The 21,535-nt window shown below is 36.1% G+C and overlaps 3 protein-coding genes across 3 annotated transcripts; 1 reads left to right on the plus strand and 2 right to left on the minus strand.

Moving 5' to 3' along the window:
- Positions 1-4,123: 4,123 nt before the first annotated feature.
- On the minus strand, positions 4,124-7,837 carry LOC103320809 (uncharacterized). The gene is made up of 6 exons (XM_008222533.3): positions 7,390-7,837; positions 5,797-5,923; positions 5,151-5,290; positions 4,988-5,050; positions 4,839-4,907; positions 4,124-4,598 (listed from the first exon to the last, which is right to left on the minus strand). Exons 1-6 carry the CDS (start codon positions 7,588-7,590, stop codon positions 4,527-4,529), a joined length of 672 nt encoding a protein of 223 aa, XP_008220755.1. The 5' UTR covers positions 7,591-7,837; the 3' UTR covers positions 4,124-4,526.
- A 3,760-nt stretch (positions 7,838-11,597) lies between these two features.
- Positions 11,598-14,917, minus strand: LOC103320810 (NAC domain-containing protein 96-like). Its single transcript, XM_008222534.3, has 6 exons — positions 14,761-14,917; positions 13,492-13,707; positions 13,118-13,344; positions 12,846-13,007; positions 12,321-12,645; positions 11,598-12,158 (listed from the first exon to the last, which is right to left on the minus strand). Exons 2-6 carry the CDS (start codon positions 13,649-13,651, stop codon positions 11,884-11,886), a joined length of 1,149 nt encoding a protein of 382 aa, XP_008220756.2. The 5' UTR covers positions 13,652-13,707; positions 14,761-14,917; the 3' UTR covers positions 11,598-11,883.
- Positions 14,918-16,205: 1,288 nt separating this feature from the next.
- On the plus strand, positions 16,206-19,403 carry LOC103320811 (Methyltransferase MT-A70 family protein). Its single transcript, XM_008222536.3, has 9 exons — positions 16,206-16,580; positions 16,689-16,902; positions 17,128-17,267; positions 17,370-17,403; positions 17,717-17,792; positions 18,291-18,468; positions 18,568-18,657; positions 18,765-18,867; positions 19,113-19,403. Exons 1-9 carry the CDS (start codon positions 16,299-16,301, stop codon positions 19,250-19,252), a joined length of 1,257 nt encoding a protein of 418 aa, XP_008220758.2. The 5' UTR covers positions 16,206-16,298; the 3' UTR covers positions 19,253-19,403.
- Positions 19,404-21,535: the final 2,132 nt, after the last annotated feature.

Raw genomic sequence — 21,535 nt, forward strand, 5'->3', positions numbered from 1 at the left:
TTGCAGCAAAAAGGTTTACGGGAACTTGAGAATGCGTTCACGCATAAGTTAAACAAATTACAATGGCTGCTTTTTGTGTTTGTCGAATTGTGCTTTTGCGTTATTGGCATTTTGACTCAAAACAGAGAACTACAAAATAAATAAATAATATTTACAGTATAAAGGTGGCAACGGAGCTAAAAGCCTAAAACAAAACATATATAAAAGAAGAACATTGATTAAGTGGAGTCCCTTTTCTTCACTTACATTTCCTTTTGTATTTTTAATATTGTTTAATTAATTTATTTTTTTTCTTTCATATTCTACCCTTATCCTATATTAATTTCCTTTTACTTCACTTTTATATTATTTCTTTTTCTTTATACTTAATTTTCCAACTTGCATTCTATTTTCTTTTTCTTTATACGCTTATTTTCTTTATACCATTAAATGAACATGATAATATTTTTATTTTATTTTTAGAAGACCTATAATGCTGAATGAAGTTAATAAAAATTTGAATTAAGCATTAGAAAAAAGAAAAGAAGGGCATAGTCGGGGAGGGGATGAGCTGCACATCGATTGTAGAAGTGGGAGCAACCCAACAACCATGTCAATCTCTATCCCCAACCATTTTCCCCACCGACAACCAAGGGGCCCAACTCTCCAAGCCACACTTACCTCCCCAACTCCAATGCACCCCAACCTCTAATATATATAATAAAAGCTCATGTAGCCTTAGCACTCCGCAATGATCCTTCCCACTTCACCAGTAGTTCCTCCCATTCCTGACTAGACTATACCCTTTTTTCTTTCTCTTTTAAGTTATTTATTTATTTTTTCGAATTATATATTTTAGCTTAATTGAACTTTTAATGTATTTTAAAATTAATACAACTTTTTATTAACTTCAAAAAGCTTTATAGGTTTTCAAAATAAAATGAAAAAAAGATTATCATGTTCATTTAATGGCAACTTTAACGGAACATACCAAATTGATTAATGGTCTTAAACACTGGGATCAAATTGGCCGAAATATTAAAAACATATAGACTAAATTGGCCAAGGTGATAAAATACAAGGACCATTTTGACATTAAAGCTAAAGAAATAATATAAAAGTGAAATAAAAAAAATTAATGTATGGCAATGGTAGAATAAGAAAGAGAAAGAATAAAAAAGAAAAAAATCGATTCGAAATATTAAAAAGCAAAAAGAGTGTAAGTAAAGAAAAGAAAAGTGAAAAAATCAACTCCTTCAAATTAATGGGGTAAAGAAGATGGGTTTGTGTTGACCATTAGGTTGGCTGGGCAAAAGCTGATATGATCATAAGGTCTAGTGGCAAATTGATTGAACATAAAGACGTCCCCGCATTGTGGGATCTAAATTGAATCTTTGACCCAAAGGCTCTCTTCTCATTGGAATCACTTCACTTTATACCATCTCTCCAATACAAACTCATAAATTTTCCTAAAAGGTATATTATATATGGACAAACGACATTAGTGGGAAATTTAATAAAGAAATTATAATAATATTTAAAAATGTATTTTAATATTTAAGAATTTTGAGCTGAATGTAGTGGCAATGACATAAGACTGAGCTAGAAAACTGCCCGGCTTATTTGTTGTATTGGGCCTGGCCCAACTCATGAAACGTTGCTGTTTTCTTCCGGCTGGGTTTTTGTAATTTTAATCAAGTCGAAGGGGCTTTTAGCCGGCCCACAACAACGAGAACGGGCCTCAATCAAAAGATTAGAAACGCCATATGTGGCACATGTTTAAGGGAGATTCTACAATGAGGAGTTAAAGTGAGGAGGTTATTTGAGGAGACCGATCCGACCGTCAAAACATTTAAAATTTTTAAGTCCCATGATTTCTTTATATTTGTTGATGGTGAGATTTGACCTCCTCAAATAACCTCCTCACTTTAAACCCTCATTATAGCATTTCCGCATGTTTAAGTAAGAATCATAAAACTCATTCATTTGGATCGTGCAATGCAAGTAGTGAATTAAACAAACCAACTACAACAACATCACACACTTGGGTTGGCAAAAGCAAAGAACAATAAAACATGATTAATTAGCATTACTTCAAGTTTAGAACACAGCTCTTCCACAATGGTTTCTTCTTGACCTCATTGTTTTGTTACGGAGACATGTACTAGTTGGACTTCAAGGATTTGGAGGCCTGGGTGGTGGTGAGGAAGGATGGTGAGGAGAGTGGGGGGGACTTGGAGGAGGAGGAGAGTAGAAGTAAAACCAAGCTGGAGGTGGCGGTGGCGGTGGCGGTGGCTGTGGCCTTCGCCGTGGAGGACACATTCTTCGATAGTGGCTACCATGGCGAGGAATATGATACGAGAAATGAAGTGCAAATGCATTGAAGAACAGTAGTAGCCAAAGTAACAAAGCCCCTATTTTTGTAATAAAGCAGCTCATTTTCCTTGGCTTGGAAGTTGGATTTGGAGGAAGGCCGCCTTGGTGTTGGTTACTGGTTACATTGTTAGCATAGAAGGAATTTATAGTTATTTATATCCACATGGTCATGGATATAAATAAATGTAAATGTAAGATTTGATAGGGACCAAAGCCACCAACCTTCCAACAAACTTTTTTGGCGTGATAAATTTCTTTCCTTAAACTCCGGCGGGAATTTATTTCAACTGTTGAGTAACAAGGACTTGGTTGACACTTGCAGCAGATATCTCTTTAATTATTTAGTATACGAGAGGTGCAGAAAACCAGATTAATGTTCCCTAACACACTAGAGATCGTTGTTATCTAGATGGTACCGTACGTAGTGGAACACTACACAAGACAGAGTGACTGAGTGACTGAGTGAGTGGGGTTTGGTTTGGGTTTGAATTCTTCCAAAGTAGAGATAAAGACAGGCTTTAATTCCAAGCAACCTTTAATAATAGGAGGGCATGACAATTAGGTCTCATAACTCAAGTCGTCGACATTTCTTTAAAGTTAGATTTATGTATCTCAATCTCAAGGAAATTAAGCCCGGCCCACCAAATTTCAATTGCCTTTTTTTTAATGCAAAATCATGAACAATAATAATAGTTTAAGCAGCATTAACCCGGATTCTAATTTCTCAATCCAACTCTTTAATTCAGTTCTTGCTTCTTATGATTACGTACTAGTAAACATATCATATCATTAGGGCCTGTTTGGTAACGTTTTCGGAGAATATTTTCTTAGAATATTTTCAGAGAATGAAAACAAGAAAATGAATTTATATTTTCAGGAAATGAAAATGCGTCTGGTAGATTAATTAGAAAATATCTTTAGAAAGCAAAAACAATGAAAACGTGTCTGGTAGTATAATTTGAAATAATAATATATGAGTTATTTTTATGAAAACATTTCCCATGAGAATGAAAACAATTTTTTTCTATTTTCTACAAGTACACATGAACTTATTTTCATTTTATAAAAACATTCTCAGTGTTTTCTATTTTGGGATACCAAATATATTTTTATCTCTTTTTTATTATTTGAAAATGAAAACAACCCCTTAAAATATTACTATACCGGCCTTAAAATGTCCTCCAGTTTGCATTTTGAATAGTGAGGTTGTGGGAAACATTGACCCTACATTTGGACACTTGGAGCTCTTTGAGCTTTGAGGGCCTCTCTGTCTGAGGCTGGCAGGGGTTGACATGGATAGGACAGAAATATCAATGGGAGTCATGGGACCCGTTTTGATATTCAAATCTCCTGATTTTGTCGTATAGGAGGACGTATAAACAAAGATAAATGGAAATTCATAAATTTACGTTTCCCTTTCATTTGTTACTACTGCTTGCTTCCTCCCCCGATTATAATTTTCCAAATCACGTGCGTGACTCGACAGATGCTTATGCACACGACAGATGCTTATGCCAGTAGTAGACTCACAATAGTACAAGAATTCTACAGTGAGGACTTTATATATGATATTTAGATGAGATCCTATCCCTTAATCATCCCTATCTCTTAATTATTGAATCAAATTACAAGTTCCCCTTTTTCTTTTTGACCTTCCTTTGATGCAATGCAATGGATTTGCAGCACTGGCCAAAAATCAAAAACCAAAAGACAATGTTTTATAAAACGCACCAAGTGATAAAAACATCAGTAAAAAAGCAATCAGAACTTGGTCAACGAAAGACAGCAAAGGGTTGCCAATAAAAGATGATAGTTGAGAACTAAGAATATTTACATTTTAGAAAGGAAAAAAACCTACTTCCCCAGTCAGCAATACATTAATCCAAGCTTTTAGAAGGAAAGCCACAGGGTCTTCTTCTGAGAAGTCTTCCCACCAGTTTACAATATCTACATAAGCTACGCTACCAAAAAGGTAAGAGCCTCTATATAACTCAGAAGAAGCAGAGTAATACTACTAACCCACTAACCAACATGTAAACATACACAAGCCTGGATACATATATGTTACAGAATATCACCAACGGGAAGTGGCCATTGGGGGTTCAGGTATCTGTTAGCATCGACTACCTCACTCAAACATCTCTCTCTCTCTCTCTCTCTCTCCCCCCATGTCATTTGCAGACGGTCTTTAGTCTCTTCGCAGCCTGAACAAACCCCACAATGACCTGCAACTCGTCGATTGGCTACAGCAGATGAACAAAAGTTTTGAATGGTTAATAATGTTGTCAATAACATTGGAAACTTATCAGATTACAGGGCATTGCTGGACTTGACAACATAACTAGCTATTTAAAAACATGGAAGCTTTATAATGTTGTCAATAAATTTGGCTTCTTTCATTCAACTTGTGCTCAATGTTGCAAGATAGCTAAAGTACACTGAACCAGAAAAATGAAGCACAAGGCAAGCAATTGTGTGAGTACCTGTGACATGAAATGCCTCTGAACAACATCTATTAGTTCCTCTTTCGATGGGTTGGGAATGGCATCCACCTAGAAAAATTCACAGTACACAAATAAATGAAATGTAAATACGGAGCAATCATTTGATCTTGGCTGGTATAAGTACTCACAAGATTGAAGTGTCGCCAATATCTCCATAAAGCAGCCATCTCCAGCTTGCCAAGGTCAATTTTCTGAATAGGAGATATTTTAAATTACAAATCACCTAGGCATTTCAACCTCTATTTCCAGACTATGAAAGTAGTATAAAGTCAACAGGGCAACTGTACTTACCGTGGACCCTCGTGGAGTAGAAATAGAACCCTTAGATTGAGAGTCACAAGAGAAAGTTCTACACATAGTCCTGTGAGATGATCCAGATGATTTATGCACTCTTTGCCTTGATCTGTGGGACTTTTGAGTGTCATCAGACGCTGGGAATACAAAATAAATTTTAAGAAAAAAGCACAATCAGAAAGCATTGTGGGACCAACCAAAGAAAAAAGATAAAGAAGTGAGGCAATAAAGCTTTAATTTAGAGATAGGAAAAGTAAAAGGTAAAGACACAATGGATCCTATGTACCAACCTCGACTACTTTTCTCTATAAAAATACTGTTCCAAGTTCACATTCATAGAAGTTCCGGAGAACAGTTAATTAAAATATGAAAGCACTGGGGACCCCCTAACGAAGTCCAAAGGGCATGCACAGATGCAGTCACACAACTAATAGTACTCTAGTCAAGCACAAAACTCATATCAGTCATTATTCAGACTGCTTTTGACAATCATGCTTTGAAAAGCAAATCAAGACATACAAATAATGAGAGAGTTTGGTGGTTCGCAAAACCCACTATGCCAAAAGCATCATAGTTCCAACTGGTCGAGAAGAGTCATAACATAATTTCAGGTAAAATGTTTAAGGTCCATAACCAAACTCACCCATATCTGATCCATTCCACTGGACATTATCAAAATCAAGGTCATCATCTTCCTCATTACCAGTAGGAGCTTCAATCACACTAAGGGCATTCCTCTGAAGCTTAACTTCTATGCCATTTGTAAGAACCTGTAGATTCATTGATTGGGATGTTAGGTGCCATTCTCATGCATGGTACAGATGCCTAAAGAAATACCCAAAAAGTGAACAGATTCACACACAACTTTCAAGACATCGGCAAGAAAAAAAAGGAGAAGCACAAATCCTGTTCTAAGTAAACCAAATGAAATGTTTAGGAACAAAATATATCCATATTAAATCCAATTTTCTAAATTAGAGACAAATCCAGATAAGGATACTCAATTTCCTGGCTTAAACGCTTACAGAAGTTCCCAGAGTAGTTTTCAAAGGTCAAGAGAAGAATGAAAATCAGTAATCCTGCACACCCACCCATCTTCCACTGCTCAAAAGGAACTTACTCAATCACACCATCAAAAAAACATACTAGCTTCCCATTTTCAAAGAGAACAGCAGTTCATTAAAACCAAGGGATAAACTGTTTGTAATAGAGTCAAAATGACTTAATCCCTATAATTGGGGTTGGAGGGAATAGAAAAGTAAACGATCACAAAGCAGATTGATACGAAATTTGTAAATTTTATAAATCACCTAGAAAACAAGACAGTTCTAGAATGTTATAAATATTATCCATAAACTGTTAAAAAACTTCAACACAAGGCTTGCAGATGCGAGAACTAGCAACAATCCAAACATGCAAGAACTACATGATAAAGTTGGAATATCTGTACCCAAACTGTAATTTACCACGCCATCGAAGTTTGCAATATGCGAGGAATAAAAGATATGAAAAGCTAAAATCCAAAATCCAAAATAAACGCAAGGGTGATCCTCCTTTAAACCAAATCATAGATACTGCAAATTTACCACAAAAGACATACAAAATTCGAATTTTTATACTCCGGAAGATAATCTCAAATTCATACAACCAAATAAATCAAAAGAAAATAACTATTGGTGTTAACACAAGCAATCGGAAAGGAATGAACAAAACCGTATTGAAATCCCAATTTTCAATCCCACTTTAAATAGAAATCTATTAAATCCTCAGATCCCGTTAAAAAATGCAACATGCAATGAGAACTCAATATTCATAACTTCTTGAAACTTCCACAGAAATCTGAATTCATGATAATTTACGCATGTAGCACAAAAATATGGAAATTTCCCCCCAAAAAGAAAAGCAAGCTTGCTGGAATTTGCAATAAATAAATCAGAAAAAAAAAATCAAAGATAAAAGTGTCAATAACCAAAGAGGCGTTGAAACTGATGAACAGAATGACCAAACAAAGTTATTGGGAAGACAATAGCACAGTAGATTAAACACCAAACCCAGTAAGAACAAAAATTGGTCCGCATTGCTTAAACAATGTCAATTAGATTTAAAAAGTTCCAATTAAACTCAAATTTCCAAAATGCAAACAAAAGAAATTTAAGAAAAAAATTGAAGGCACAGATGGACCGCGATATCCAAAAATCTATTTTTCCCAAAAACCTAAATAGACGAAGGGAATTACCAGCCAATGCCACCCGCCAAGCCCCACAGCCTTCTTGACCACGCCCTGGAGACCAACAAGGACAGACTTGGTCCTGTTATTCCCAGTCACCACCACCTTGGTGTGGCGAGGAAGCACAGAGAGCTCCTCTTCACTACTGTCACCACAACTCTGCAAGTGAGAGAAACCGCCATGGACGGAACTCTCCATTGCCTCAAGCATTTCCGCTTGAACTCAGTGATTGAATTAGTCGGTGAAAACGTTAGTATTAGGACTCAAAATTGCATTTAAACGAAAGATCATGCATTGCTCTATACGTATTTGGGAGTTTTGGGGACAGAAAGGAGGGAAATTGGAGCCAAAATTGGGAGTTTTAGCAGATAAAAAACACAGAGACACAGAGAGAGGGAGAGGGAACAAGAGAGAGGGAGGGAGAGAGAGGAGGGATGAGAGTGACTGGTATTCTTTATTGGTGTGTTGCTATGAATCCCGAAGACTCGCAACTGACGAATCGGAGAGTGCCACGTCCGGCTGTAGTTCTCCTTAATTATGCGTTTCACACAGTAAGCCGAGGTCGCGGCATGATGCAATACCACTAGCGGTTTGGATTTTTGAAGCAGAGTTACTGGGTGTTGACCGTTTGACTGGAGGGGAATGAGATAATGAGGTAGTGGGTCTTGGTCCAAATGACGAAAATACCCTTATACATTCCATTTACAGAGGTTTTTTTTTCCCAATGTCTAGAATTATTGGAGCTGCTATGCTATGTGGTTCCGTACTATAAATGTCATGGGGGGTTTGAATTTTGAACTCACTCAATAAATGTGTCCACGAAAATAGAAGTTCTATGGTCAAGACTCAAGCTGGAAAATTTTAAGGAGATAGACTGATTTAGACTGTGTTTATCTAATTTAACCCATATGATTATTAAGTAATGATGCTAATATTGTTTTTGTATAGTAATGTCTCTATCTACTAAAATCGCATAATAGAATACTTGTCAGTTTTCTTTTTTCTTTTTATACAAGTGCTATTAATTAAAGGAGGAAAAATCAGAACATATGATTTTAGTGTATGTATAATTACTTTTAGCCACTTGAACTAAATCAACTTGCGGATATTTGTTACTTTAATTTTTAAAAGTTATTAAGAAATTAGTGTTACGTTCAAATAGTTGTTGTGATGCTGATTGGTAAATAAATTAAAAAGAAAAAGGGGCGGTTAGTAATTTCTCAAAAAAGCGGGAGAAACGTTACGGGGATTGGAAACGTAACGGAAATCCGAAATTCATCGTTGGGAGGAGGTAGGGCCCACTGGGCGCTGAGGAGGGAAGGCTCTACCTGCCGTCGGTGTTGTCTTATCCAACATGGGACTTGTACATCTGTCCCTCACTCACACACAGTTTTAAACAACACAATATTTTACCCAAACAAAAACCAATTAATTAGATTAAAATAAATAAGTTAACTTATCTATATCTCTTGCCTCTTTTAGGGGGTACAATTTCCCGCCAGAACCAAGCATTAGAAGCCGTGGATTTGGGAGGGCAGCGGTGGTTACCGTTGGATGGTTGGGAGTTTTAGTCCAGCCGTTTGATTGGATTGGATAGTATTTAGAAAAGCAGACATGCTCCTATAGCATGTGTAATGATCACAAAGTTGAAAGAGCGGTGGACCTTTCGGACACCTCGGCATAAAAGCTAAACGAAAGGGACAAATCAAAACATGGAAATTTCAAACTTGTTGTTTTCTTTTCTTTTTTGTAATGACCCACCACCACCGTTGGATCTCAGCCATCAGACTTGATAGAGCAGCGCACCACCGATTCAAGTGGGTGGTATTAGTAAATTTACAAAAGCTGAGGGATCCCAAAGCTAAATACAAAACAAAAGTAGTGTTTAGAGCATCTATAAGGGAAGAGGCAAATGAGTAGGTAAATTTCATTTGTTTTGCCACATCAGCATTTTTATGCTCCAACGAAATAGGTAAATGAGTAGGCAAAATATATATACTCTCCCAAACAAGGCAATATTACATATTTAAAAAGGTAAATTGAAAAAGGTAAATTGAGTTTTTATATAATATAAAATATCATCTCTACTCTCTCACCTCCTCTTTATAAAATATAATAGTAAATGTAAAAGATAAAAATAAATATAATAGTGGTTTGTAGACTTGTATTGCATAGTACCTTGAAGTGGCTAATTTTTACGAGAAAAATGGGTAGGCAACATACCACTGAAGTTGTTATAATACAATTTTGCCTATTTTATTTGCATACTATCTTTGAGATGCTCTTAGTGTTAATTACGGGTTTTTTTTTTCCTATTTTTGGTTATACTTTTATTTGTCCTTATGTGGCGACTAGTGAAAGAGGTAGTATGACTACAATGCGATTCTTATCGGTTACGTTACCGATCCATTGAAAAGCTTCCAGAAGTTTGCAAAAGGGTTCTCAGTGGAAGGAAGGAAGGAACCAACTAACAATTTTTATATATATTATTTTTTATGAATTTTATGTGACAGCCACCTTCTTAAAATTTTATTTTATAAGGGTGTTATGAATTATGATTTTTTTGTTTAATGATATTTAAATTAAATATACCAAATTAAGAATTTTTTTTATTTTTTTATTTAAAAAAACACAGAAATACAAGACCCAAAAAAAGAAAGAAATAAAATTGGAAGTTTGCGTTGTGAATGAGGCCTGGTTGTAAGTTGTAAAGTAGGAGGAGGCCCAGCTTGGAGGAGTGATTGCTGGAGCAGACAAGACATTGGGCTCCACTGTCTAACTAGTTTATTTTTTCTTCCGTACATTCCATGTTGCTCCTCGTTTGAAAGGGAAAGAACACAAAACAGAACAATTAGGGCACTGGTACTGGTTCAGACCCAACCAAAAAAAAAAAAAAAGGGCACTGGTACTGGTGACGAAAGTTCAATAAAACAAGTTAGGAGTGTATGCATACACACACTAACCCGTTCGGCAATCTTTTCAGATAATTTTTTTGAGAATATTTTATGAGAATAAAAATGAGAAAACAAATTTGTATTTTCAGGATTCGAAAGTACGTCTGGTAAATTAATTGAAAAACATATTAAATTAATTGAAAAACATATTCAAAAAATAAAAATAGTGAAAACGTGTCTAGTAGGACACTTTGAGAATAATAATATGTGAATTATTTTTCAAGTATATTTTTTGCTAATTTCTGTCCTAATTTTTATTTTATTTTAAAATTTCTGATATTTTAAAGGCTAAAATTATTACAAACAATGAAAAATGTATAATGTGAGAATAATAATATAATTAAAATAATACAAAAATTCTAATATTAGAAAAACCTAGATAAAAAAATTTAAAAAGAAAAATAAGTTCAACAAAAAAAAAAAAAAAACAAACAATCAGACCAATACATTGGGTATCAAATGAAAACGATAATTTGGTGTTTTCAGTTTTTGTACATGAGTGTGAATTTGTTTTCAGAAAACGAATTTAAGTGAAAATGAAAACGACATGCTTAACGCGTTTTTGATTAAAAAAAGAAGAAGAAAAAAGGCTTCGAAAACGTTACCAAATGACCCCCTAACATTTTATCTGTCCTAAAAATCGATCGAAATTCACACCCCTTCCTCCTCATCGAAATAACATTTGCAAAAATGATCATATGTGGGGAAAACCACAAGAAGACCAGCATGCATTTTTCATCTTGTGGACCATCGTTTGCTGCTCATTCTTAGTGGCGTCGGATGATACCCATATCCAGAAGATCATAGTACATTAATTGCTTGTATTATTTGCATTTGGTTGTGTTCGTGCGGTCTTCCAACCGTTGGTGCACTACATGTATTGATCAACGATTGGAGATTGCTAAATGTGAATAAGTGACTGCACAGTACAGATGGGAGTAATGGAGTGTGAGGGGAAAGGGGTTTAAAATGGCATGCCGTCACATTCAAAAGCATGTATAGATGCCCCCTGACATGTAACTTTGACTTCCACAGCTAAAGGTAAGCAAACACATGTAACAGAGAGTATAGATTAGGTCAATGGTCAATCCTTGCATCTAGTTTTATATATTTCTTTAAGCTGGGTGGGTGCTGTGTTAGTTAGGACTTGGGATTATTCTACTTTTTTTTTATTTTTTTCGGGTGGGGTGAACCCAATTGCTTCTGATGAGTTAAATAAAAAACGAGACAATAAAAAGAAAAGGCAAACAAATAACAGAAAAATGAGTTAAAAGAGTAACATCTCTTTTGGTTTTGTATATATATATTAATCAAGCACACACAAATAGCAGAATTAAGTTTACGTTCTACAAAAGAATGTCGAAAAATGTATTTTTCAACAAAGAACAGCTTAATCAATTCTCCTACCCTTTTCCTTTCTTCCTGAACACTAGTGACCTACCCCCTTCCCAACTTTGAACCACCTCTAAGTACTGTAAATGTACTAATTATTTGCTAATACAAATCACTAATATACATAATAAATACACGTGTAGAATGGAGAGAGGACCTAAAATGGCATGAAGCAGAAATACTTCTTCTTAAGCTTTTCGGTTCTGCCAATAGTTCTAGCCCTCCTTTTTCCTTCTTGGGATGCAGTATTGCTGCTGGGTGACACATCAATATTATGAGAAGTTGATGGGCCTCCTTCATTCCTATTATCTGGTTTCTGAATTCTGCTCATATTGTTTGAAGTCTTTCCTGAGATCTTGCCACAAACAGCTGAACCAGGAATTGGAGAATGAGTTTTGACTCTTTCTTCACTTGGAGACTTGCTGAAAGATCCTATTAACCAAAAACAAATTGGGTATTTTTAGGCTTCTTCAAAACAACAAGCATAAGAAGCACTTTAATCTTTTCAGGAAATTATTACAACAGAGAAAAGAACAAAAAAGGAACTGACAGAGTGTGTCATCTACACCAAACATAAGAAGTATTTTTATGTACCTGAAGAGGCTGCAAACATGACCAACTCATCTGATCTTGGAGGTGCAGAGATACTGAACTTGCAACCTGCATTCTTGTTTACCAAGTCTTGGCTGTTTTTAGGCTCTAGTTCTTCTAACAATGCCAGAGAATCGAAGCATTCATCCGATGACATAGTCAAGCAACTTGAATCTGAACTAAAAGAAAAGGATGCTGGTGTATCAAGATCCAGCAGTTCCAAGTAGTCACCTCTGGAAACGTAATCGATTTCAGGCATAATTTGTACATTATGATCTGGACCTCTTTCTGTAACTATTAATGTTCCCCTTTCATTATCCTTGATCACCTACAAGATATAGCAAGCCATCACATCCATAAGAGGAATGATCAAAAGGAAGCATCATGGTTCCATCCGCACAAAAGCTAGAAATAAAAAATGTTGTTTAAAAGAAATTAAATTCTGCACAAGAAATCAGCTGCTGTCACTGCAAAATATATATTTCAAGCTGCTAGATTTAATGACCCATAGGATCCTAATTAACCAACCTGAGGCTTGCTTGTGGAACTGTGACTAGTACAATTCTTGGCACGTGGAACAGCTGAATGTGTTGAGTAACTAGCACTATCAGAACTAACCATCTTCTGAAGATTTTTGCAGTTCGATTTTTGTTCATTGCTACAAAAGACTCTGCAAAGTGACCTGGGTTCCTGCACATTATCCAACCAAACTGGCAATTGACTGGCAGGTTGGGTAGAGAACAAAACAAATAGAACGAATCAGGTAAAGAAATACAGGATTGGAAGCCTCAATCAATTACCTTTGCCTTGCTGTCTTCAGACAACTTCTTCTGAGTTAGCCAGTATTCTTGCATCACCCAATTGGTTTTACTTTCATGAGGGGCATGGCCTTGATAGAACTCAAGAGTAGCTCTCCAACCAGTGATGGAAGAGTTTGAGAATATTCTGCAGGCCTCCCCTTTGGTTCTCCAATATCCAAAATTTGTAGGTTTGTTCTCATTAGAGTGAATGAAGTACCAAAAACCATCTGCATATAAACGGTCCTGTCATTAGAGTGAATGAAGTACCAAATAACATCTGCATATAACTCAACTAATCAACTTGATTAAATCAAAATAAGAGTATTCCCCACACCACATTGAAGGGTTTATAGCTTCTAAGATCTGAAAAGTACCAGGTAAATTTGAGGGCACTAGTTGGTAAGGATTTGCATCTTCAATCACATTGCCTGGAAGAGGGGATCCACTAATTATTTTCCCTAGAGAAATACAGAGCTCCTCATCGGTACACTGAAAACCAATATCAGCAGGCAGGGCAGCAGATTGTGGGCGCATGACGACTGAATCAAAAGGGAAAAAAATTCTGATGAATTTAGTCCCTGATCAGTAGTCTGCAAAAGGAAGGTTAAACACAAAGAACCAATTGAAAAAGTCAACCAAGTATCAAGATTGAAGCAGCTATTTGTAACCTAAATGTTTGAGAAAAATAATATTGAATTAGTCAAATATCAAGATTCAAGCTGCTTATATGTCCAATTAGTCAAACTAATATTGAATTAATGACAAAACTTACTGAAGAAGAGTTCACCAACAAAATAAAGAGGAGCAAGAAAATCTTGGATCAAATCTAGATCAAATCTTAAAATCGCTAATACAATCAAGCAGCACCTTAGACTAGTACAACATCATCAACTAATATTCGAGATGTTACAACAGCGATCTAAGAATAATAAACCAAACATTAAATTACATCACTGATATGATAAGGCTTATGTTTTGAGTCTCTTCGAATCCAGTCGGATTGCAGGGTAAAAACTTGACCAACAACATTTGAAATTTTTGTTATTTTCAAGTCTGAAACGAATCCATCACACAAATCCAATAAAATTCAAATAATTCACAGGCGAATCGAAAGGGGTGTCATCCAAAAAACACAAACTATCCATAAACCAAATTACATTACTACAACAAACAGAAGCAACCCATCTGCGTTAAACAGTCAAAAAGCCAATGATCAAGTTGGGAAAGTATCAGAACAACAAGAAAATTAGTTTTCAAAATTCTAAAATCTTAAACTTTGGGTCTCAGCCTCTCAGAGGAACCAAGACTTGGAGTCAACAGGACCGAACATACCCATTGACGACGACTGACTCATGCTAACATGAAAACAAAAGTTTCATCTTTCTCTTTACTCAACCTTTCATTTCCTCATTAACAAGAAATCAGTTTGATATATGATTCAAAACTATGAAGAACATCAGAAAGAGATAAAAGAAATGAGAAAGCGTGCCACGAACAGCAGAAGAATATCCCAGGAGAGTTCCCCATCTTCAAATTAAAAACTATTGTACATACACTTTAATTACTTATCATATAAATAATCTGATATAATAGTAACATAATTAATTAACCCAACAATAGTGAGAAGTTGATCAAGCTCTAACCTTTGGGGTTTTGAGACGACCAGAGAGCCACTGCCTTCTCCTGCTCGCTCCTTAATTTCCACTCTAAACAATTAAAGTTGGGTTGGGGTCACCGGCTATTTATAGGGCTGCTGCGTCAGTGAACGAAGCCCAGGGTGAGTTAACCCGAGTTACCCATTTCATCGTTGTTTCTACTTTTGGCCACTGAGAAATAAGAAACCACTACGTGTTGCTTCGTCATTGGCCCAGTCACGCAATCCCGTTAATCTTTTGCACCCCACTCATGCCCTCCTCCTATTACTTTGCCGCGCTTTCCTGGAAAATTCCATGCTCAACACAACTCGCGATATATTAACGATATTCTTTAACATTGTCAGCCTTTGATTTCTATCAATTACTATCTTCTTTCTTACCGACTTGCCTATACTTAATTAGAGGATGTCTCATATTTAACTCATATGAATATAAATGATGATATATTTGTGATGAGTTCGATATTTAATATTTTCATTTATTTATAAAAGCTCAATACCTCCTTTTTTGATTTATCAAAACTCGATACTTAATTAGTTGCAGATGTATTGATCTATAAAATACCATGTCACATTTAATATGATGTGGTGTAGCCTTAGTATTGGCACGTTAATGAAAATGACCATGTCACCTTTTAATGGTGCGAAATATAACAAGATAAACAAAAGTGGTGGCTAATATTAAGTCAAAATATCAAGTTGTGACGACATGACTTTTATTGTCATGCGTGCGGTCATCTAGAACAGACGCCAGGGGGAGACGTAGGCAAAGCACCCCTCTCTCCCTCAACCATATCGAATTGAATTGCCACTTTAATAATTGAGAGATTTATTATTATACCAAATATAGAAGTTCAAATTATTAAAAAAATCATACATGACATGGATTTTATAAATACACTTAAAGTTCATTTACAACATAACAAAAATACTTTTAACTTATTTTAAATTACAAAACTGTCATTGATTTCTTAACAAACCTAACCCAAAAATCTTATAAAAAAGCTCAAAACACTCAATAGTATATCAAAGTAATTTAATAATCAAAATTAAATTTAATATGATCAGCTGTCATTTTTTGGGTTTGTTTATAGAAATTAAGTGCTAAAAATAAGTATATGACTAAATATCTCTTGATAATTTGATAATCACATATGGTCAAAATTTTCCATAGGTTTGGTAGGGTCAAACGGCAATTGCCCGATTCAAGTGTCCAACCATTAATACTATTATTTGTTTGCTTCATATAAAAAGGAAATATATATATCATACGAAAAATACTTTGAAGTAAGACAGAGTGATCCCATTATCACCGGCAAAATATTTAAGTAAATATTATAAAAAAATAAAAATAAAATTGTTGGGTTCAAATGTACATGGGCCTTAATTGGGCTGGGCCAGCTTATTTATTGAACTTGGCGTCAGACCATTTGAGCCCTTTGGATTGTAGGCCCATTTGATGCGGCGGGAGATTTCTCACAGCGAAAGCTGGACGGCGAAACCTAGCGGGACTGGCCAGTCCTGATAATGGAGGACTCGAAAACCAGCAATAAGCTATCGGAGTTTTTGGAATCCGGCGTTTACCGGTTAGAAGATTCGAACGCCGTTTTCATCGACCCGGTTCGCGTCCTCAACCGCTCCTACACCAGGTTTAGGGTCTCTCCTTCCGCCTACTACTCTCGCTCTTTCGACTCCAAACACGCTGGTCAAGAGGCTAGGGTTTCTTCAAATTTCAGAAAGCGAAAGCGGAAGGAGAAGAAACCTCAGCCTCTCAACGACAGAGAACGAGCCGCCGATCAACGCCATCAGGTAATTACACAGTCACTACCCTTAGTGCGATTGCAAGTTTTAAACTTGAATGTTTTTGAGATTTTCCAAGCGGAGCCTTAGTGTTCGATTTGATGTTGATTATTGCAGGAAGTGAGACCTTTTTTGCTGAAGGCGCATGAATCTTTAGTTAGAGCAACTGAGCTTTTAGAGGTTGTGAGCAATTTGAAGGGGAATTTGGGTCCTTCAACATCGTCTCCTGGAGCTGAACAGTCACTTGTTGAACTCGGGCGGGTCTGGCAGGCACCGCTCTACGAGATTACTCTGAATTTCCATCCAAATGACAGCGCAAGGGAAGATGGAGGTTGGTTTTATTATTTAAATTTTTTGCCTTTAATTCTTTCTTTTTTGGGTAAATTGAAATGTTGGTCATTTGTTGTTTTATCAAGACTATTGGCTTATCAGGTTGCTTGATTGCTCGATAATGGAGGTTGGTTAATTATTTGAAGTCCATGCTCTTTATCATTCTCATATCGAGTGGTTTTGCAAATTTCTGAAATTGAAAATGACTCCTACTCTGTTTTCTTAGGTGCCCCTACTATTCAATACTGTGAACAACGTGCATTCCCTGTGTTTAACAACTTAGTCGTTAATGAGACCAGTGAAGATGTGGAGGCTGAACTTTTGAATAGTCGATATATCTTACCTCCAGAGAGTTCCTTCTACATGGTATGCCGACTTACTGACTATTTTTCTTTTTAAAAACTGAGATAAACAACGCAAGCTACTTTACCATGTTTCTTATATGATTTATTTTCTATCATGTGGAAGTCTGATCTGGGGCAGATTCACAATCTAATTCCTGGTAATTCCTGCATTTCAAACCCATATTTATCTGCAGAATCTGGTTCTGAATGTCTGTAGGAGTAAATTGCCCAAACTAGATGCTTAATGGTGGAAATGTCATTATGCATTCAACGGTATTTGATGTTATCTCCAAGGTTATTGATACCTGAAGTACTTTATTAAGTTTTCACAACCATTTCGTGTTGTTTTTTATTCTCAATATGCTCTTACTTTTATGTTCTTATGGAAGTTGGTACAAATCTGATTTACATTATTAGTAGCATTCTGATTGTAGTTTAAACTTTTTTAATTTTTTTAATTTTTTAATGTAGCTGAGTCTGATTGCGGCTTCAATCTTATTGTTATTGATCCGCCATGGGAAAATGGAAGTGCTCGTCAAAAGCAGAGGTAGGCATTTTACCCAATTGTATTTTCTAGCTTAAAAGAACCTGCAATCCTGTTTGCTAATACCATTACCATATCTTTGCATCTCCTGTATTTTGAACATTTTATTTGACTTAAAGGTATGTCTATTCTTTAAAGGTATATAATAAGGGGCACACCCTAGAGATAATTGACTCTAAAGGGATGCTTACCCAACTGACTCTCGTTAAAACAAATTGTATTAGAGCAACCAAGAAATTTTTTCTAAATTTCTGTTAAGAATTTTGGTAGCCAAGTCCATTGAAACAAATTGGAGTGGTAGATGAGTGATTGATGCGAATTTAATATATAGTGTGGTTTGGCCCCGTTGTTCTGATGGGCTACATGCCTGATGTTGTTTTCTTGAATAACCATGTGATTTTATAGCATTGCTTGAAACTAATATTATACAACAGATTTTAATACGGTGATGTTATTCATAATACTTTCATTTTGGATGGGGTGGTTTTTTCATTCTTATAGGTACTCAACTTTGCCTAACCGATATTTCTTATCCCTTCCCGTCAAGCAAATTTGTCATACGGATGGAGCACTTGTTGCTTTATGGGTGACAAATAGGGAGAAGTTGCGTGGTTTTGTTGAGAAAGAGCTATTTCCTGCATGGGGAGTCAAATATGTTGCTACTTTTTTCTGGTTGAAGGTTCTCTCTCGGTGTTGTGTGTGTTTATATAGTGAATTCTATTGAGTGCGATTTTGCAAATTCATTTTGCTAAGGTCTGGTTCTATTGAACTGATGCAGGTCAAAGCAGATGGTTCGTTGATTTCTGATTTGGACCTCTTTCATCACAGGCCATACGAGTGCCTTCTATTGGGCCTCGTTCATGGGAAGGTTAGTTACCACCATTGCTGCATCATGGGTTCTTTGCAAGGGTTCAATTTTTTCTTCTTCTTTGAATTAGTAATCTGTTTACTGATTGTGATGTTGGTACTTCACAGGTTACAGATTCAAAACAGCTATCAAATACCAAACCTATACTACCGGATAATCAAATCATGTTAAGCATACCGGGAGATTACTCAAGGAAACCCCCAATTGCAGGTGATATACTGATTATATTATTTGATATGTAGTCCTTTATTAAAGCTTTAGTCTTCTAACCAACAACATACAACTCTTTCGTTCGTATTAAAAAAAAAAAACAACTCTTTCGTTTGTAGTAGTTACGTACGTACTACTAATCATTTGTTGGATACATGTTTGCAATTCATGTATCCGGTTTTCAAATAGGCAATACAGACTACGTTTACCAATATAGGATCTTTTTCTTTCTGTTTTTCTTTCAGGATTGTTACATGAGTATGCTCCGAGGCTCCAACGTGGTCGATGTATTGAACTTTTTGCTAGAGAGATGACTGCCGGATGGATTTCTTGGGGGAATGAACCCCTTCATTTTCAGGAGTCCAGAAATTTTATGAAGACATAGTTATACATTCATTTTATTTTACTTCCCGCGAAGGCCTCGTTATTGTTGCAGAGCAGACGCCTATATAAGTTTTCGTTTACTGCCAGTAGGGATTTTGCAATTCCCGCCCCCCAGAGGGTTCAGTTATATTCATCGGTATTGTGATAAGAAATTGTCAGTGTGGTGGGCTGTTTTTTTATCTTTTTTTTCAGTGGGTACAGAGGGGGGCTAAAGCCCCATACCAAAAAGAACAGCAGCTAACCTAGTACTAAGAAAAGCCGGAGCCTCCAAAAACACAAGGAGGCCAGGACCAAAATCATAACTCTTTGCAGTCAGGACATCGGCCGCACAATTTGTTCAGAAATTCTGCTTCACAGAGCAGCACCAATCCTCATGAATCTTCTTTTTGCAACTAAACCCTACAATTTTCATTGAAAGTAGCACCCAATCACAAGAAAGAAACAAAATGGCGAAAGATAAAAAACAATGACGATGGAGAACTAACAATATCCCAAATCAAGCAGCCAGGTAATCGAATTGATGAATACATCAGAATTATTGATGGGAAGGGAATCCAAGGGCACCAGGTAACCGCACACACTTTGTATGAGACAATATTTGATATAGCTTTGTTGTGGAAATTAAGTATCATGAATGGCTTAAGGAATTGAATTGATGAAATGATTCTTTGTTATTCTTATATGTGCAGCAGATTGCAGGCAAGGACGATGGATATAATTCTTTACTGCTTCTTGGTATTTCACATGATGTTATTGCAAGATTATGATAGGGAGACAACAAGGAAGAAATTGGCTCAAGTTGTTGCAAACAACAGCAGCAGCAGCAGCCCGTGGTGGAAACTAGTCCCAGAAGATATCATGCAATTGATTGTACAACGACTACACGGTTGAAAAGTTGGTTTTGCTTCATCCCTGGCCACCTCCTTCCCCTTATTGTAGGACAAAGAACGGACAAAGTAATCTACCCAGCACAAGATTCTACATCAATGGAGTTGTTTATGATTCTTCGTGAGGTAACTTATGTTCCCGGTCCGCACGATATATGTTATCAGATCATCGCCCCTAATAATTACTCTAGTTTCACCGCCGATTATGGTAATGGTAATGGTACCATTAACCATTGTCATGGTAAGAGGCTCAAAAGAAACTGCATCTATTTTGCTTTTGCTTATATTTGTGATGAGTTTGACACTTAATTAATTGTGACTAGCGTCATTGTGCTGGTATAATCCGTAATAGGTGTACATTGACTCGTAAAAATTCAATATAGTACAAGCTATAACGAGATAAACAAAAATGGTGGCATAATATTTCGTCAAAATATCAAGTTTGCATTATAATTAAGGGCATTGATCAACGTTTAACCAAAATTAAGGGCCTTACTCTCACTCATTTTATTTAACCCCCAATATTATTCAAAAGTTCCCTATGGAGCCACAAAACATGTGATTTCCGGAGGGCATTGATCAACGTTTAACCAAAATTATGGAATAATTAGTTGTGTCAGTATTAATCATCGGCCTAAAAATAGAAAAGTACTGTCTCCTTCAATTTTTCACGATGCATTGCTTGGGCCAGCTTTCAACCGAAAACAGTTACTGAGTGATGAGTATGGATACTTCAACTGGAACTGCAATGAATGAAATTTTGTTACATACTTCACCGGATCAATTGACTGCATGCACTCCATTTTACACTCAACGAATCGTCAACGTTTTGAATATTGCTCCAAAGTCTAGGCATCACTCCATCTTCTTAGCATATAAAATCAGCAATGAAACAAAAACAAATGAATAGAAAGATATGGACTTGATGCTGAGATGTGATGAGGAATGTGGAAGACGTTAAGTAATAACGGTGACTCTTGGGAAATTAACTAATGCTGACATGGAGTCATTTCTAGCTCTTGGATTTGATTATAATGGCCATGATTACTTGAAATGCACGTACCAAAATGAAGAGGCTCGAGTTCCATACTGATACTGCTCACATCATTATATGCATGTTAAGCTAAAATGAGTGAACTAATTAACTAATTAATTATAGAACTTTCTTTTTCTTTTCTTTTTTTTCTGGGGAGGGGGAATTACAAGATTTTGCACAAGCAGGAGGAGCAAAAGGAAAAGAAGCAGAAAAGGAGCCGCTGTTAGCAACTAATCAACATAGTGACGTGGCGTCATCTTCAACAGTTGGAGAAGCACAGAAGGAAATTACATCGGAAAATTAGTTGTACTAGCTAGTAGATATGATGATCTTCTGTTTGATTCTATCGTTATCATATCTT

Source organism: Prunus mume, linkage group LG2 (genome assembly GCF_029339155.1).
Source record: "Prunus mume cultivar Tortuosa linkage group LG2, ASM2933915v1, whole genome shotgun sequence".
Classification (NCBI taxonomy): Eukaryota; Viridiplantae; Streptophyta; class Magnoliopsida; order Rosales; family Rosaceae; genus Prunus; species Prunus mume.

Excerpts from the sequence above, each read along its gene's own strand:
- LOC103320809 (XM_008222533.3), bottom strand. The coding sequence starts at position 7,590 with ATGCTTGAGGCAATGGAGAGTTCCGTCCATGGCGGTTTCTCTCACTTG. Across the intron at positions 5,924-7,389 it reads TTGGCGGGTGGCATTGGCTG|GTTCTTACAAATGGCATAGA; the intron begins GTAATTCCCTTC and ends ATGAATCTACAG. Across the intron at positions 5,051-5,150 it reads CTACTCCACGAGGGTCCACG|AAAATTGACCTTGGCAAGCT; the intron begins GTAAGTACAGTT and ends TCTCCTATTCAG.
- LOC103320810 (XM_008222534.3), bottom strand. The coding sequence starts at position 13,651 with ATGCGCCCACAATCTGCTGCCCTGCCTGCTGATATTGGTTTTCAGTGT. Across the intron at positions 13,345-13,491 it reads AGTGCCCTCAAATTTACCTG|ATGGTTTTTGGTACTTCATT; the intron begins GTACTTTTCAGA and ends GTTTATATGCAG. Across the intron at positions 12,159-12,320 it reads CATGTTTGCAGCCTCTTCAG|GATCTTTCAGCAAGTCTCCA; the intron begins GTACATAAAAAT and ends TTTGGTTAATAG.
- LOC103320811 (XM_008222536.3), top strand. The coding sequence starts at position 16,299 with ATGGAGGACTCGAAAACCAGCAATAAGCTATCGGAGTTTTTGGAATCC. Across the intron at positions 17,404-17,716 it reads GATTCACAATCTAATTCCTG|CTGAGTCTGATTGCGGCTTC; the intron begins GTAATTCCTGCA and ends TTTTTAATGTAG. Across the intron at positions 18,469-18,567 it reads CTACTTTTTTCTGGTTGAAG|GTCAAAGCAGATGGTTCGTT; the intron begins GTTCTCTCTCGG and ends GAACTGATGCAG.